The 14779-nt window shown below is 35.5% G+C and overlaps 3 protein-coding genes and 1 long non-coding RNA gene across 11 annotated transcripts; 2 read left to right on the plus strand and 2 right to left on the minus strand.

Moving 5' to 3' along the window:
- Positions 1–40: 40 nt before the first annotated feature.
- LOC124217128 (uncharacterized) lies at positions 41–10275 on the minus strand. Its single transcript, XR_006882779.2, has 3 exons — positions 9898–10275; positions 6965–7160; positions 41–115 (listed from the first exon to the last, which is right to left on the minus strand). It is a non-coding gene; the product is annotated as an uncharacterized lncRNA (long non-coding RNA).
- On the plus strand, positions 997–9736 carry Nep3 (Neprilysin 3). Of its 8 annotated transcripts, none has more exons than XR_011176909.1 (13): positions 997–1290; positions 3579–3692; positions 3823–3994; positions 4077–4286; positions 4368–4648; positions 4732–4830; positions 4922–5092; positions 5288–5436; positions 5548–5770; positions 5848–6307; positions 6412–6568; positions 6647–6786; positions 7031–7168. XR_011176909.1 is itself a non-coding variant. In XM_046622401.2 (13 exons), exons 1-13 carry the CDS (start codon positions 1279–1281, stop codon positions 7205–7207), a joined length of 2355 nt encoding a protein of 784 aa, XP_046478357.1. In that variant the 5' UTR covers positions 1003–1278; the 3' UTR covers positions 7208–9736. The 8 variants fall into 8 exon arrangements, 7 of the variants coding, with proteins under 7 accessions (XP_046478357.1, XP_046478363.1, XP_046478361.1 ...); XM_046622401.2 differs by having other exon boundaries at positions 1003–1290; positions 6412–6558; positions 7031–9736; XM_046622407.2 differs by having other exon boundaries at positions 1003–1290; positions 3838–3994; positions 6412–6558; positions 7031–9736.
- A 45-nt stretch (positions 10276–10320) lies between the features above and the next one.
- On the plus strand, positions 10321–12464 carry LOC124217126 (translational activator of cytochrome c oxidase 1). Its single transcript, XM_046622432.2, has 4 exons — positions 10321–10498; positions 10621–10870; positions 10986–11145; positions 11220–12464. Exons 1-4 carry the CDS (start codon positions 10321–10323, stop codon positions 11418–11420), a joined length of 789 nt encoding a protein of 262 aa, XP_046478388.1. The 3' UTR covers positions 11421–12464.
- LOC124217113 (uncharacterized protein PF3D7_1120000) lies at positions 11235–14601 on the minus strand. Its single transcript, XM_046622411.2, has 4 exons — positions 14366–14601; positions 13902–14024; positions 13652–13814; positions 11235–13560 (listed from the first exon to the last, which is right to left on the minus strand). The coding sequence occupies exons 1-4, from the start codon at positions 14436–14438 to the stop codon at positions 11781–11783; spliced, it is 2139 nt and encodes a 712-aa protein (XP_046478367.1). The 5' UTR covers positions 14439–14601; the 3' UTR covers positions 11235–11780.
- Positions 14602–14779: the final 178 nt, after the last annotated feature.

Consider the following 14779-nt stretch of genomic DNA (forward strand, 5'->3'; position numbering starts at 1 on the left):
ATTATGAAATTCAATATGTACATGCGCATATTAATTGAAATATGCTTTGTCTAACAACTAATTTATACATGTATATGATTAAATACGTCCTTTTTATGTATAATGTGCAATGATTCTGTAACAGAGAGAATTAAAATACCACTGTATAATATTGTACCTAATGTAAAGAAAACAGAACAAAATGGAAAAAAAAACAAAACCGTTCTAATGCAATAAAAACTCGAAATATTTATTCACAACTCAACAATCAGTTCAATGTCAACGTTTAATCAAGTTCCCAGCTAATAATAGTGAATGAAATTGATACAACTTTACTTTCTCTGCATTTTATGAAATTCTTTTATTAACTTTCTAAAATAACACATCAATAGAAGATTAGATTGCTCAATTACTGTCTTGAAAGAAAAAAAAAAGTCTCTTAGCTAAAGCATAATCTGTGAAAGACATCCTTGAACTGTATTTCTTTTGGTCTAACGATGTAGCAGAATTCTGCAGGCAAAGAAGCGAAACAAAATGATACAGAAAGAAAACTGGATCATCGAGTAGAACGAGAAATTTCATGACAATTCAACTTAGTATTTTTTTGTCTTTCCTTCTTTTTTTTGTTAATATGATAAAAAAAATTTCCCCCCTTAATTACGACCATACATGTATGTATACATGCGTAAAAAAGGGAGTGTACATTATTTCCAGTTTTTCAGACTATGTAGGCTACATTGGATGTTGGAGCAGCACCAGTAGCAGCTTACTTGGTACTTGATTAGAAGTTTCAGTGATTACTATTTTTTTTAAATTGTTTTTATAATACCAGAAATTTCAATATTATTAGCAAATGAGAAATAAATAAATAAATAAATAAGTGAACGATCAAACAACAGTGGTGACATTGTTCAAAGGTAGTGTAAGTTTAATTTCTCCTTGTTGGATGATAGAGGAAGATGGCTGCACAGCTAGAGTGTGAAGCTAAGGCCGAAGTGAAAATCAATATCGGCATTAGTAGAGGGGGAATCATCCCTTTGAATACTGTCAAAGCAAACCTGTTAGATGCAGTCAATTTTATCCGAGATTTGAAAGCAAAATGCCTTAGTTCTAAACAAAACAAAAAAGCTATGCAAAGTTCCTTAGTACCTAAAAATCGAGTAAGAATATAGTTAAATATTAATTTACATGCTTGTAGCGTATGTTTATATATGACATATATATATACATATTATATGCATATATGTGGTGCTGCGATATTGATAACATAATATAGATTTTTCTTGGGAAAACTACAACATGTCAGTAAAGGTGAGTAAAAATTCACGCAACAGGAAAAAAAAACTCAGCCGTGAACAGTGTTAAATAACAGCGTAATGTAAATACAGTATCTACAATTTTGTGAACGATTTCAAATTGGGAATGTGGACAAGATATTTTATTTCTCTCTCTCTCTCTCTCTCTCTCTCTTTCATTTTTATTGACATCCACTCAACAATAGTTACATACTAACGGTTTATTTGCCGAATAATATGTAACGATTTTCGCAGTGACATAAAATTACGAAAAAGGACAGTAAATCACGTTTGGTTTTTCAATAAGAGAGGAATCAACATTTCCTCTGTTGTTTACACGTACTTTGAATTACACATTGAACGATGAATACGTAATGCCAAGTGTATTATTCAAGTGGTACGTTATTTATTGTTGGAATCTTGATGAAGAGTAGTTGACGTTCAATTTGATGGAAAAAAAAAAAAAAAAATCAAAATATAGCACAAGTGTGCGAGTGAGATCTGTTGTTTTTTAACGAAATTTTTTACCTTTGCCAAGTCTTTGAGAGTATAAATGTTTGAAATACATGTATAGAAGAATGATAATAATGGCAATTATACGAACAACATTATTCCGTAGATGAATGTACTGTAATTACCACATATGTGTTAAATTGGTAAACGGTTTTGGGATAGAGAAAAGAATTTTTTGAAACAACATATTATTTCGATTGTATGAATTTATGCAATACAGACACAGAACACGACGTGTTATTTGGTCTCAGAGACTGAAAGTGCCACAAGAGCTAAGTGCTTGCATCCTGTCACCAGATACAAACTAGACCTATTGTTTTCTTCACGTGTAGTCAGTCAGCTAGTCAGTTGGCACAATTTAAAGTCCTGGTATTCAAATGAAGCAGTGGTAAAGCGAAATCAAATTATTTTGGCATACTTAGATAGCATAATATCGGGTAAGAATTTTCGAGGGCTGGTCAACGTCAAAACTGGCTATTTTTAACTGTGTATAAAAATAGAATCTACAATTGCAGCTTGTAAAGGCCAGCCACATCATACATACTATCAGTTTTCATTTGAACAGTTATAGAAATAGAAAAAAATAAAACCTTTACGTTAATCGTTATACATATTCGCACAGACAATAGTTTTGTAAGGAATTTCTTATGGGTATCTTTTGTACGCGGTATCATTTCTGATGCTTGAATAATAAGTTTGATTGATTTTTAGAGTTTTGTAATCGACGATATAAACAGATGTAAAGATTGTTGACTTTAGTATAAATTTTGATAAAAAGTGAGTCGATCAAAAAGTGTGAAATATTATTTAACAGCAGTTTCACCATTTGTTTAAAAGAATCGAAATTCCAACATATATGACGCGTTGTGGCATAATCTGTGTTTTGCGATCCTAATATTATTATTACGAAACATCTGATAGTAATGTTTATTATTCCGTTGGCCATTAATTTTACCCATGACGTATTTAGATGACCTTACCCTACTGTGTACATCACAGTAGCCTTCCCTATATCTTTCTTATCTTTCTCTGCTCAGATAGCAAATCCAGAAAGAGTCTGGGTATATAATCGCGTTCATAATTTTAACGGCCTATGATTTTATATCTATATACATATACATATATATTTATGTATAATATATTTCCTGGATTAATCACGAATTTCGTGAAGCAGATACCGTGTCTCCGATGAATCGCGAGTTACCAACACCTATCTGCAGATTATTGTTACATACATATGAGTTTTACAAGCAACACTTGAGACATGTCTGACTCGCTCAGAAAGAACAGAGCACAGCATTCAGTGTGCATTCAGCACTTGAACTGAAATGATAAAGTGTGTTACCTTTAGAGCGATAGAGATTGGCTTTGTTTACAGTAAAAAGTGATAGAGAAAAGGAATAAAAATAAATAAATTACAGTGTCTACTGAAATCATTGGTAACTAGAAACTGGTGTCGATTTGAAACGAGAATTATAAACACATGTTAGAGTGAATATTTGATATTAAATCTCTATTCGATTCCCAAAAGAAAAAGAGATGCAATACGGGGTACTTTTTTTTTCTTCCGTTTTTTTCATTCTGGTTTTTTTCAATTTCATCAATAAATAGATGACGTTGAATTTGAGTGAAATTGTTTATCGATTTCTAGATTATTGTTCGATGTTTTATCAAACGCTTAAACAGTGGATTGTTATTGTTTCGCGTAGGATAAAAACTATTCACATGGGTATTTATTGCAGAATTTCATTTTAGAACGCCTAACTGTATCACTGATCATTTATTTTTTAGATGACTAGATATAAGCAAGCTGAATTTGAAGATGAAGACAGCAGTAGTATCGGTTCCGTCGCTCTCAACAGCGAAGGTATCAGCACGTCGGCTACCCACATAAGATATCATACAGTAAGTTGGAAAGAAAAGAACTGATTAAACGTCTCGAGAAAATGATTAAGATCCTACATTGATCAAATCTTTCACCTTTACTATAAACTTGTAGTCATTCAAATAATGAAACTGTACCACTGTTACACAGTCAGGTGTTATACAGGGCACAACTCTATGGAGGGCTCGCAGTACGATGGAGAAATGCCTTGTTATTACATGCGCAGCTTTGTTGTTCACGGTAATAGTAATGTCAATTGTAATAAGCAGTAAAAGCGGCTGGGATAACGCCCAGATTTTGCACGTCACATCGCACAGCGACGGTAAGTAACTTTGAAACCTATAGAGAAACGATTGTAACAAAGAATTAAGTCGACGCTGTACTTACGTTGTAATATTTTACAGACGGTTCGCATTGCCTGACCGAGCACTGTGTAGTCGTGGCTTCGTCGATAATAAACAGCATGGACAAGGCGGTAAATCCGTGCGATGATTTTTACGAATACGCGTGCGGAGGTTGGATAAAACAGAATCCAATTCCAAACGGCAAGGGTACATGGGGTACGTTCGACAAATTAGAACAGAAGAATCAGCTGGTGGTGAAGAATGTTCTAGGTAACTGAGTCACATGGTTAAAAATTTGTCTACTCATTTGCTGCCGAAAGTATTGTCTTCTTCTTTTCCTACATCGAGCAGAAAAACCGTTGTCAGCGATCAAGTCCAAGGCTGAGATAAAGGCTAAGCTATACTATATGTCCTGCATGGACGCTAACGAGACCATCGAGGCTTTGGGCGCCAAACCCATGCTCACTTTGCTCGAAGCTATCGGCGGGTGGAGCATATCTGGAAAGTTTAACGTATCCACTTGGTCGCTTCAAAACAGTATGCACATACTTCAGAATAAGTATAATATGGGCGGATTATTTTCGTGGTCGGTAAATGAGGACGACAAAAACAGTAGTAGACACATAATACAAGTGAGGCACAATTTTGAATATCGATGAATACGAGTGGTTGTGTTTGTGAAGTCTCACCATTGTTCTTCATCGTTTTCCCCCAGATCGATCAGGGAGGACTGACTCTACCAACGACGGACAATTACCTGAACAAAACAGAGAATGCCAAGGTGCTGGCTGAGTATTTGGAGTACATGACCAAGGTGATGATTCGTTTGTTTGTCCTAGAAATAAAGCGAGGAGATCGATTCTTTTGCGGAAACAAGATTTTGAACTTGTTTTTATTTTTTCAAGATCGGAATGTTGCTTGGTGGGGAAGAAAATTCGACCAGGAAACAGATGCAGGATATAATTGATTTTGAAACAAAATTGGCAGAGATCACAATACCTCAAGCAGAGAGACGAGACGAGGAAAAATTGTATAATTTAATGCCGTTGAGTGAATTGCAACATCAGGCTCCATTTGTAAGTGGCGAATCCTTAATAAGAAATATTTGAGAAATCGCATAACTCAGGCAAGTATAGAAATAATATCGATATGCTTTCGATAGGATCGACTTTTGTTAGTACGCTAATGACTGCGAAATATTATTACAATTCTCAATATTACCCAGTATCATGTTTCAAACATTACATCTCGCTTTACTCATCACGCTTTAGATGCAGTGGGTGGAGTATTTCAACTATGCCATGCGACTAGTTAGCAAGAAGCTGAACAACAAAGTAATGATAGTAAATTTTGCCCCGGAGTATTTTACCAATTTGACCAAAATCATCGACGGGTACAACAAGAATGAGGAGGGAAAAGTGTGAGTATACTCGAGACCCGAATTTTCTATCAAACGACTAGAGAATCTGAAAAACTAAGTCTTTGTACCTTTATACAGAAAAAAAAATGAGTACTTGATTTTTTTCTACAGCATATTGAATAATTACTTGATTTGGCAAACTGTACGATCACTAACAGCGTACTTGTCAAAGCCATTCCGAGACGCTTATAAGGGATTAAAAAAAGCCCTGATTGGATCCGAAGGAGGAGACGAACCATGGCGCTATTGTGTCAGCGACACTAATAATGTAATGGGTTTTGCCATTGGAGCAATGTTCGTTCGCGAGGTATTTCACGGACAGAGTAAGCTTAGAGTAAGTAGTTTCAACAAATGAAAATGTTCTTTAATTTTGCGAGGGATTCTGAAAGTAAATAACTTTTTGAAACATAGGCTGAGGGAATGATAGATGAGATTCGTCGCGCTTTTACGGAGAACTTGAAGAACCACGAGTGGATGGACGCGGAGACTAGAAAATCTGCAGAAGAAAAAGCAAACGCAATTACAGACATGATTGGATTTCCCGACTTCATTTTGAACCCTAATGAATTGGACGATCGATACAAAGACTTGTCAATAAAAGTCAACGAGTACTTTACCAACAATATCAGGGTTAATCAGTACAACTTGAAGAGGAATTTGGAGAAACTAGATCAACCTGTGAACAAGACCAGCTGGATCATGACGCCGCCGACCGTCAATGCATACTACACTCCAACTAAAAATCAAATCGTATTTCCAGCCGGGATTCTGCAGAGTCCTTTTTACGATATTAAAAATCCGAAGAGTCTAAACTTTGGGGGAATCGGTGTTGTCATGGGACATGAACTTACGCACGCGTTTGACGATCAAGGTAAGAAGCTGTTGAGAAAATTTTATAGAGAATATTCTGGATATCCGCCACACGTGACAAATCGAGAAACCGAGATAATCAATAGTTTTGTATCATTTTTTTAGGAAGAGAATACGACTTGCACGGTAACCTTCACAAATGGTGGAACAACGCAACTATCGAAAGATTTAAAAACAGAACAGAATGCCTTGTCGACCAGTACAATAAATTCGAAATAAAAGGAAGACACATTGACGGGAGGCAAACGCTTGGTAATTCCATGTAAAAATTATACCTCTTCTGTCGAGTCGCTCCGTAGTGAAATTCTTGCAAGATTATAAATCTTTGATCTCTGTTTAGGCGAGAACATAGCGGATAATGGCGGATTGACTGCAGCGTACCATGCTTATCTAAAAACCCCAAAAGACTACAAGGATCACTTGCCTTTACCAGGCTTTAATCTGACTCATCGGCAATTATTTTTTGTCAGTTTTGCTCAGGTTCGTGTGAAATCAGTTTGAATATTCCTGTGAAACAACTCATAAAAATCTACGATACTAGCTTTTTTGTGTGATACATGTGCAAGTAAATCGTGCATTTTTGCAATACTTAAAAATACCTGCCAGAAAGATGCGGGCATGGAATTCACTCTTAAAAAGACTAATATTTTTCAAATACCTGAAATTATGTTACATCGTGTCTTCTAGTCCTTGCTTCCCGTTAATCCTGAACTACTTTGGGCAGGTTTGGTGTTCGGCGGTAACATCCGAGGCTGTAGGTCTCCAGATAGAGAAGGACTCACACTGCACATCGAAGTACAGGGTCGTTGGGCCTTTGTCAAACTCGCCAGAGTTTGCGAAGGAGTTCAATTGTCCTAAAGGTTCAAAAATGAATCCCATTGATAAATGCGAGATATGGTAAAGAGAAGAAAATTGGACATAAAGTACAGCAGTCAAGTTACAGTCTAACGCAGGTAACGAAGTCACAGGTTCGTTATAAAGAGTTGACGGATTGTTTCCTAATCTTATTCGTACGGAAGCTACTCGAGAGTTTTCGATATGGTAAAGAGAAAAACCGCGACGATAAACACAGGTAACATTGCGATTGTTGTATGAATATTGCTTATTCCAATGGTCCATTAACAGCATAACTTCTTTGAATCATTTTATATGCTGACAATGAGGTATAAATTCACCTAATTTGTCGATGTGTTGTTGCTAGTTGGAATCATGTCAAATATTGGGGAAGTGGGGGACATGCATTTTATGTATTTACGATGTCTACGCTGACCAAGCAGCCTATATGAGTTTTAATGTCTCGTTACTTTTAACTATAAACACAACAACTAATCGTTCATTTTTTATTGTTATCTGTTAAATTCAAGTAACAGACGATTGTATGTTGACCTAAAAGTAAAATGGAAAAGTGAGAAGAGATAACCAAAGCGCTTTTTGTTAAAATATATGATCAAATTACGAATAATTATACCTCCATATTAGATAATATTTAATTTAATATAAGAGAAGAACAAAATGAGTCAAGTGACAAAGAGAAGAAAATAAAAACATCTTTCAATAGCTGTTAGAGAGTATGCTTTAATTTTCAGCTTTAGCAGGCACGCTAGAGCTGCAGAAATATATGTACATTACATGAGTAGATAGCCGAGATTTTTGTAAAATTGAAGAGAAAAAAAAGAAAACCAAAATCGAATCAAACATACCAAAGATTAATGAGAAGTTTTTGTTTGTTTTCTTTTGTTGTTTTAACGGTATTAGATTATTATTAAGTGACGTCCATATCTATAATATATTACTCGGTGATGCTGATCAAGAGTGAATATATGATTGAAAATAATAAAATAAAAGTGACGAAAAGAATTCAAAAAAATTTTCGCTTTTTTGTATGATAAATAAATCAGGCAGTTTAAATAGTTATAAACACACAAGTATAAGAAGCTGTGAAAAGTCTTGAGAAATTATTTTGGAAAAAGGTGTTTTACCTGTAATTCATATTTCGAGATAACATGTGCCGAAAGAAATGATAAGATATGAAAAAGTCGCAAGAGTATTTTTCCTTCTTCGCTAGTTCACTCAGGAATTTAATTTCTGAGGTAAAGACGTTGTGCCATACAGCAAAGTTTTGACAAAACTAGAATTTAAATTATTATGAGGTACGAAAATTTGTAAAGTTATATATATATATAATCAGATCGAAACATTGTATAACTTGTAGCATGACATTGATAGGAATTCTTCTATCTTTGTTTGACTTGACATTCTTAAATCTAGGACAAGGTTAAGATGTAACAGAGAACAGGCATTTTTAAAATTCTGCATCATACATCTTACTTGATCATTTGAGGAGAATTAATACTTTTGTATAACGTTAGCTGAGAATGTATAACTAATTTGAACAGTCGCGAGGGGGAAAAAAGGTAACGATAGAAACGTTGAGTTTACGAGTCTTATCCACAAGCTGATATACATATATGCATACCTAAATATACACATATAAAATATGGTAAAAGAAACGTTTCTTGAATAAACTAGCAAGCATTGTACCTAGTACCCATGAATATCGAAGAAATCGAATATTTCCAAACCAGGTGGAATTACCTATATATATATATACGGGTATATGTATATATATATACGTATATATTTACCCGTTGATAACATGTCTTATGATGAAAACATATCGGTGAAATTTCATTTAAAAAAACTTAGCTAACTGACCGTAAATCCCACATTTATGTATAAATATAAGTTATATTTGGACTCCTCGACTTTTCTTTATTGCTTCTCGGCAGCTAACTCCAATTAAACTATGTGTATTAATTTTGTGCAAACTTGAGTTTGGGCATTCGTGGTTTACTTAATGCTTAATTCGCAATTACTGTTTAGTTTGTGACGATCATTGTAGTTAACCATGTATTTCGACCGAAGTATTTATATCCTTGTTACATATACCATACGCACATCGCTGTTATTCAGAACTATCATATTCACGTAACACGTACGTTTGGAAAATAATTATCGATTTCGAGAGCAAACATCGCCTCAAAATAGTATATCAAACAAAAGAACAAAACCAGGCGCAGTGAAAAAAGAGAAAAAAATACCAATATGTATGTGTGGTTTTAAAATCTGATACAATTTATACATCATTATTATTGTTGTATGTACTTATTGTATTTTAAATTGCAAGAAAAAAATATATATTTACTTACGTTTAATGCAATCATAATTCAAGGGACAAAAAAGGATAATGAAAAACAACTTTTGAAGTCGTGTATAATTACACGGCACAACATGCGTGCATTCGTGAAATATCAGTGGCGTGACATGACAGGAAATAATCTACTGGCAAATAAAATTTATTATCCGACCGTGTATTAGATATTTGGTTATAGTAATCAAAGTCAAATAATAAACTTAAGATTCGGTTTTATCGTCTCTGAAACCTCAGATTCAATTGATTCAAATCTAGAAAATTGATTGTGAAGCTTTGATGTGGTGCTAGTCGATTTAATGTGACAATTCAAGATCGGAAAAATAATAATGCGAAACAAATTATTACACACATGCGTACATACATGTATAAATAATTACCCGTATTATTTACACTCAAAAAAATTTAGTCAGTTACATCAAATGCTTCTGCGGCAATCTTAACCAATAACGCAAACAATTTCCCAACCTGCCAACATGTTGACAACTTTTCGCGCCTTTTGATAATTGAAACATCATGGTGGACATCATGGACTCGTGGAGTAGGGGATGGAAACTGTGTAATGAAAGTTGATCATCAGTAAAAGATAGCACTGTCGGCAATGAGGAATTTTGCAGCTTATAACTCCATCCGTTTTCGAAATACGCTCCTTGGCCAAGTTGCTGGATTTCGGCACATGTGATCTTTTACATATTTTGTGGTTCTATGTACGATACTTGTTCTCATTCTAGGTTATGTTACATTAGGTTAGGGTTACTGAGATCATTCAACGGTGTATTCGCTGTTCCGTCGATCCCGTTGCAATGATTAATTTTGTACGATCGTTGATCACAAGGCAACTTATAATTTCGTCAAAATGTAGTAAGAGGTATGCTGGACACAGTAAATGGGCGAATATAAAGCATGACAAAGCTATCATCGATGCAAAGCGTGCTTTAAACTTCAACAAGTTACGTCGACTGATGTGCGTTGCCATAGCAGGTAACAAATTGGAACTCCCAACTTATTTACAGCTAGAATTCAGAATGATCATTGTTCATGTCTTGTTTGCCCCAAAAATTTTACCTAATCAACAACGATTCACAAGTGTTTGACTTTTACAGAAGCTAACAATAATGCTGATCCATTCACAAACTATAAACTAGCACAAATTATAGAAAGAGCTAAAAAGGCTGCAATGCCTGCAGCTACTATAAACAACGTGCTAAAGACGGCTTCGACGTCTAAAACACCAACAATATCTGGACGGGTCGATCTTCGTGGGCCATCAGGAGCTGTAATTCTAGCTGAATACGCATGCGACAATGCTGTACAATTTAAAATGAGCATAAATACATTGTTAAGGAAGTTTGGGTAACGTCAAAGCATCTAATCGCAGTTGAATGTGGAATTAATCTTATGTTTTGAAGAAACCGAATATGAAGTTAACCGTCAAGAATCAATGCACGTTCTATTTACAACATTATAGCTGGTCGACAACCGATCCAGGTGTTGTGCATATGTTTGATCACAAGGGAGTAATAACAACTGAAATTCAAGGGGATTTGGGATTGGCGACAGATCACGCAATTCAGGCAGATGCCGAGGATGTAGAAGAGTTCGAACACAACGATATTAAAGAATACAAGGTGAGCGATTGATGGGAATTATAGAAAACTACCGAGGCTTGGATGATGTTCTATTCAGATTTTGAATCCTTTAGTTTTTTTGTGAACCCAACTCTCTGTTCAATGTGAAACAACGACTGTTGGATATGAATTACAAAGTGAAATCTGCAGAGGCGCTATATATTCCACGAACACTAGTCAACTTGAGCGACAGTGAATTATCAATAGCCATTACACTGTACGATAAACTTGAAGCTAATGAAGACATAGTTAGATTACATGATAACATAGCATAATAAATTGTTATTTGTTATTTTAGAACAATATCTTATGCTGTATATCTGTTTCCTTGTTGCGATTTTCATACTTGTATATTTAATCTCATTCATAATTTCAATCACTTATGAGGAGTTAATTACATTTCTATTAATGAATAGATACTTTATTGTATTTTAATTTTAAATTAAAATAAAATTGTTTTTAGATTTATAAATTATTAGAAATAAACTTGTGCTGGCGAAATATGTACAGGTTTAAATTGATTGTGAAAATGGCAATGATGAATAGTTTAAAAGTCCAAAAACAAAGATATAAATATTGGTAATAATAAATTACCCCCCTCCCAAAACTCTCAATAATTCACGGTATTAAATTAATCAACATTTTTGTTGTACGCATCGCTTTATATCCTGAAAATCAGCGCCGTAACCCGTCATTTCATTGATATTTGACCCTGAGAATAACAAAGTTGGCGCCTTGGCAAAGAGTGATTTGAATATTTTTCTTGACTTGCTACCTTTCTTGTCCCACAAAGCCGGTGGTGTTGACTTAACAGAAATGCCTCTATTTTGCACAAAGTTTTCCGCATCCTCTGTAGTACTTGACTTGTCCGTTTTACACCTCTTTGATGATTTGATAAAGTTCCCACCGTCGCTACTTTTTCTCTTCGTTGCACCGTTGCTGTTGATGATATCTGCTTGATCGTTTGCATTGAGCATTACAGTCGTACCGTTTTGTTCCTCTTTGGTATTTAGTTTTACCTTCCTTTTATTCTTTTTTTTCACTTCGGTAATGTCAATTGTTTTTACCTGAAAATCAAAGTTTTCTTGTTCTCCATTGTCGCTTTCAATATTTTTGCTCATCTCCTTTTTATGTCTTCTTTTCTTCTTCCTCCTTGACATTTCTGTGAGAACTGTAATCTCCACTTCCTCTTTTTCCCCCTTCTGTTTCTTTTTATCGTGCTTACTTTTAGCTCGAGACTCTTCTGGAAGGACGAGGTCTTCATCTGCGTTAATTGTCATGCTTTCAGCACATTGTTTTTGTTTATCCTTTTTTTTTATTTCTGGAGTGTCCTCGCTTAGCTCTGACTTGGTCTCAGCATTAGAATTCCGTTTCGACTTCTTACTTTTTCTAGGAATACCTTCATCGAGCAAGACAGCTTCACCCATTTCAGATTCATCTAGTTGACCACCACCTTCGTCGGCAGCTTCTTCAATTGTTTCTAAATTCGATGCCCTGCAATTCTTCTTCCGTTTTGACTTCTTGGTTTTTCTTTCATTCGTTTTGTTGTCGTTCACTTCTTCGCTGAACACTTCAACGTCCAAAGCTTCGTTTACAAAACCTGCCAACGTGTTATTGGGAACAGATTCACTTACCGCAGAAGATAGCTTTACCCTCTTTTTCAGCTTATTATTGTCAACTTCAAATTTGTCCAACTTTCCTTTGCCCTTTCGCTTCTTTTTACAGATATCTGTATTGTACTCAACTTTGTCATTGAAAGTTACACGCTTTTTTCTGCTATTTTCGTCCGACAGGTCCAGTGCATCATTATCCAGCCCAAGTTTCACATGTGTGATCTCAAATTCTGCCCCATTACTTTGGTTCGATGCAAGATCAGTTAGATCCAATGCAGGGTTGACAAAACCATCATTAGAACAGTTGATTGTGCTCTTTTCAACTTTACCTTTGCTTTTTTTTTGGAGGTCCAAGCACGGATTATCGTAAGCAAAGTCGATGTTTTTCTTCTTTGTGTTGTTTGAGGACCCAGAATAGCCCAAATCAAGTCCTTTGTTGGTGAATGCAAATCCAGAAACAGCAGTATCATTTTCTTTAACAGAACTATATCCAAGTCCCATTTTCGTTTCACATTCATCACTGTCAAATCCATCTGTGTCTCCACGAGCGCTTGAATTTATTCCTTTCTTCATAAAATTAGGTAACTTATTTTTAAAATACTCGTCTATATTGCCACCTTTTATAGTAAGAACACCACCCCTGTTATCTTTGGCTCCTGCGACCTCTTCTGTCATGTCTTCTTCCACTTCCTCAGGTTTCGAAGTCTCCGTTGCATCTTTAAGATCCTTTTTACCAAATATATTAGCCAGATCCTTAGAACTGTACTTCTTGACGTCTTTACCGCGGGTGAACTTGTGGTAGCTGAAAAATAGGGAATAATTTACAGCGAGTATCAAAATTTCATGGTTTTGTGTAAAATAAATGTGAGAGCAACTAAATAATAAACTCTTACTGCACACGAGCTTTGCTTTGCTTGGATTTTAACTCCAAAGACTCGTCGCCTTCAGCATTTATTTTTGTACTAATTGAATTCTGCTCCTGTAGTTGGGCTAGGAAATTATTGAAGTCTGCTTGATGCTGGGTCCACTGATCTCCAGAGTCTTTGAAGCCGATACCTTGATTCAAAGAATGTTACAGTCAATTGCTCGCTTTAATCAAATGCAGACTATTCTCACTTTTATAAAAGTGAGTCACCGGCTCACCTGACTGATCGTTCTTGTAGCAGACTTTAACGTGCTCCGTCATTCCCTGCTCATTAGCTCCTAGACCCTTGCCACTTGACCAGCCCATTTTCTCCAACATTTTTTGCCCAAATTTTGTTGAGTCTGGTTTTGTGTTGATATGTAGAATGGACAGAAAGGAAATGGATTAAAAGACTTGAAAAGCAGAACCAAATTGGAATTTATTTTGTAAGGCGTTACATTTTTACAGAAACTTGTATGTATTCGCAACAAAAAAAGCAAAAGAATATTGGTGATTAGTGATACCAAAATGAATGCAACAACCTGTAGCTGTTGGGAGGTCAAGTTATGCTTGAGTTGGAAAATTACGTTGATCGCAAGCAACAAGATTCAGATAACCAGAAAAATTTATAGGATTTAGCAATAAAACGCAATGATAAAGGTTTTCGTTTCATGCGAGTGTGCAAAACATGGTTCATGATTACCGTCACTCCACTGTTTGCCTCGTGGATTCAGTGTCCATTTTTGTTTACGACGTGGCTCTGCTAGCATTGCCATTTTTGATCACACAATTGAATAGGCCAGGCGGTCAAATTTCACTTCCACGGACTCAAATTCCCATTAAAATTTAGAAGCTGGTCAATTTTTCCTGTGAAATGCAGGGAGCCGAACCGAGTCGATTCCACGCCATGCCGCCGTTCCTGTGGAATTCATTCGAGATTATGTTCTGTGGTGGTGTCGCGATCATCGCGCTGCCATTTCGAAGCGGGAAATCGAAATCCGGATGCTACTTTAAAAGGTGTAAAAGACGATACTTCTCGTTTGAGGTAGCTGAAAAGATAGAATATAATCCAATTTATGCGTCTAACTGGTGTTTATTAATAATAATATTGTTGAAA

The sequence above is a fragment of the Neodiprion pinetum genome, chromosome 4, assembly GCF_021155775.2.
Source record: "Neodiprion pinetum isolate iyNeoPine1 chromosome 4, iyNeoPine1.2, whole genome shotgun sequence".
Taxonomy (NCBI): domain Eukaryota; kingdom Metazoa; phylum Arthropoda; class Insecta; order Hymenoptera; family Diprionidae; genus Neodiprion; species Neodiprion pinetum.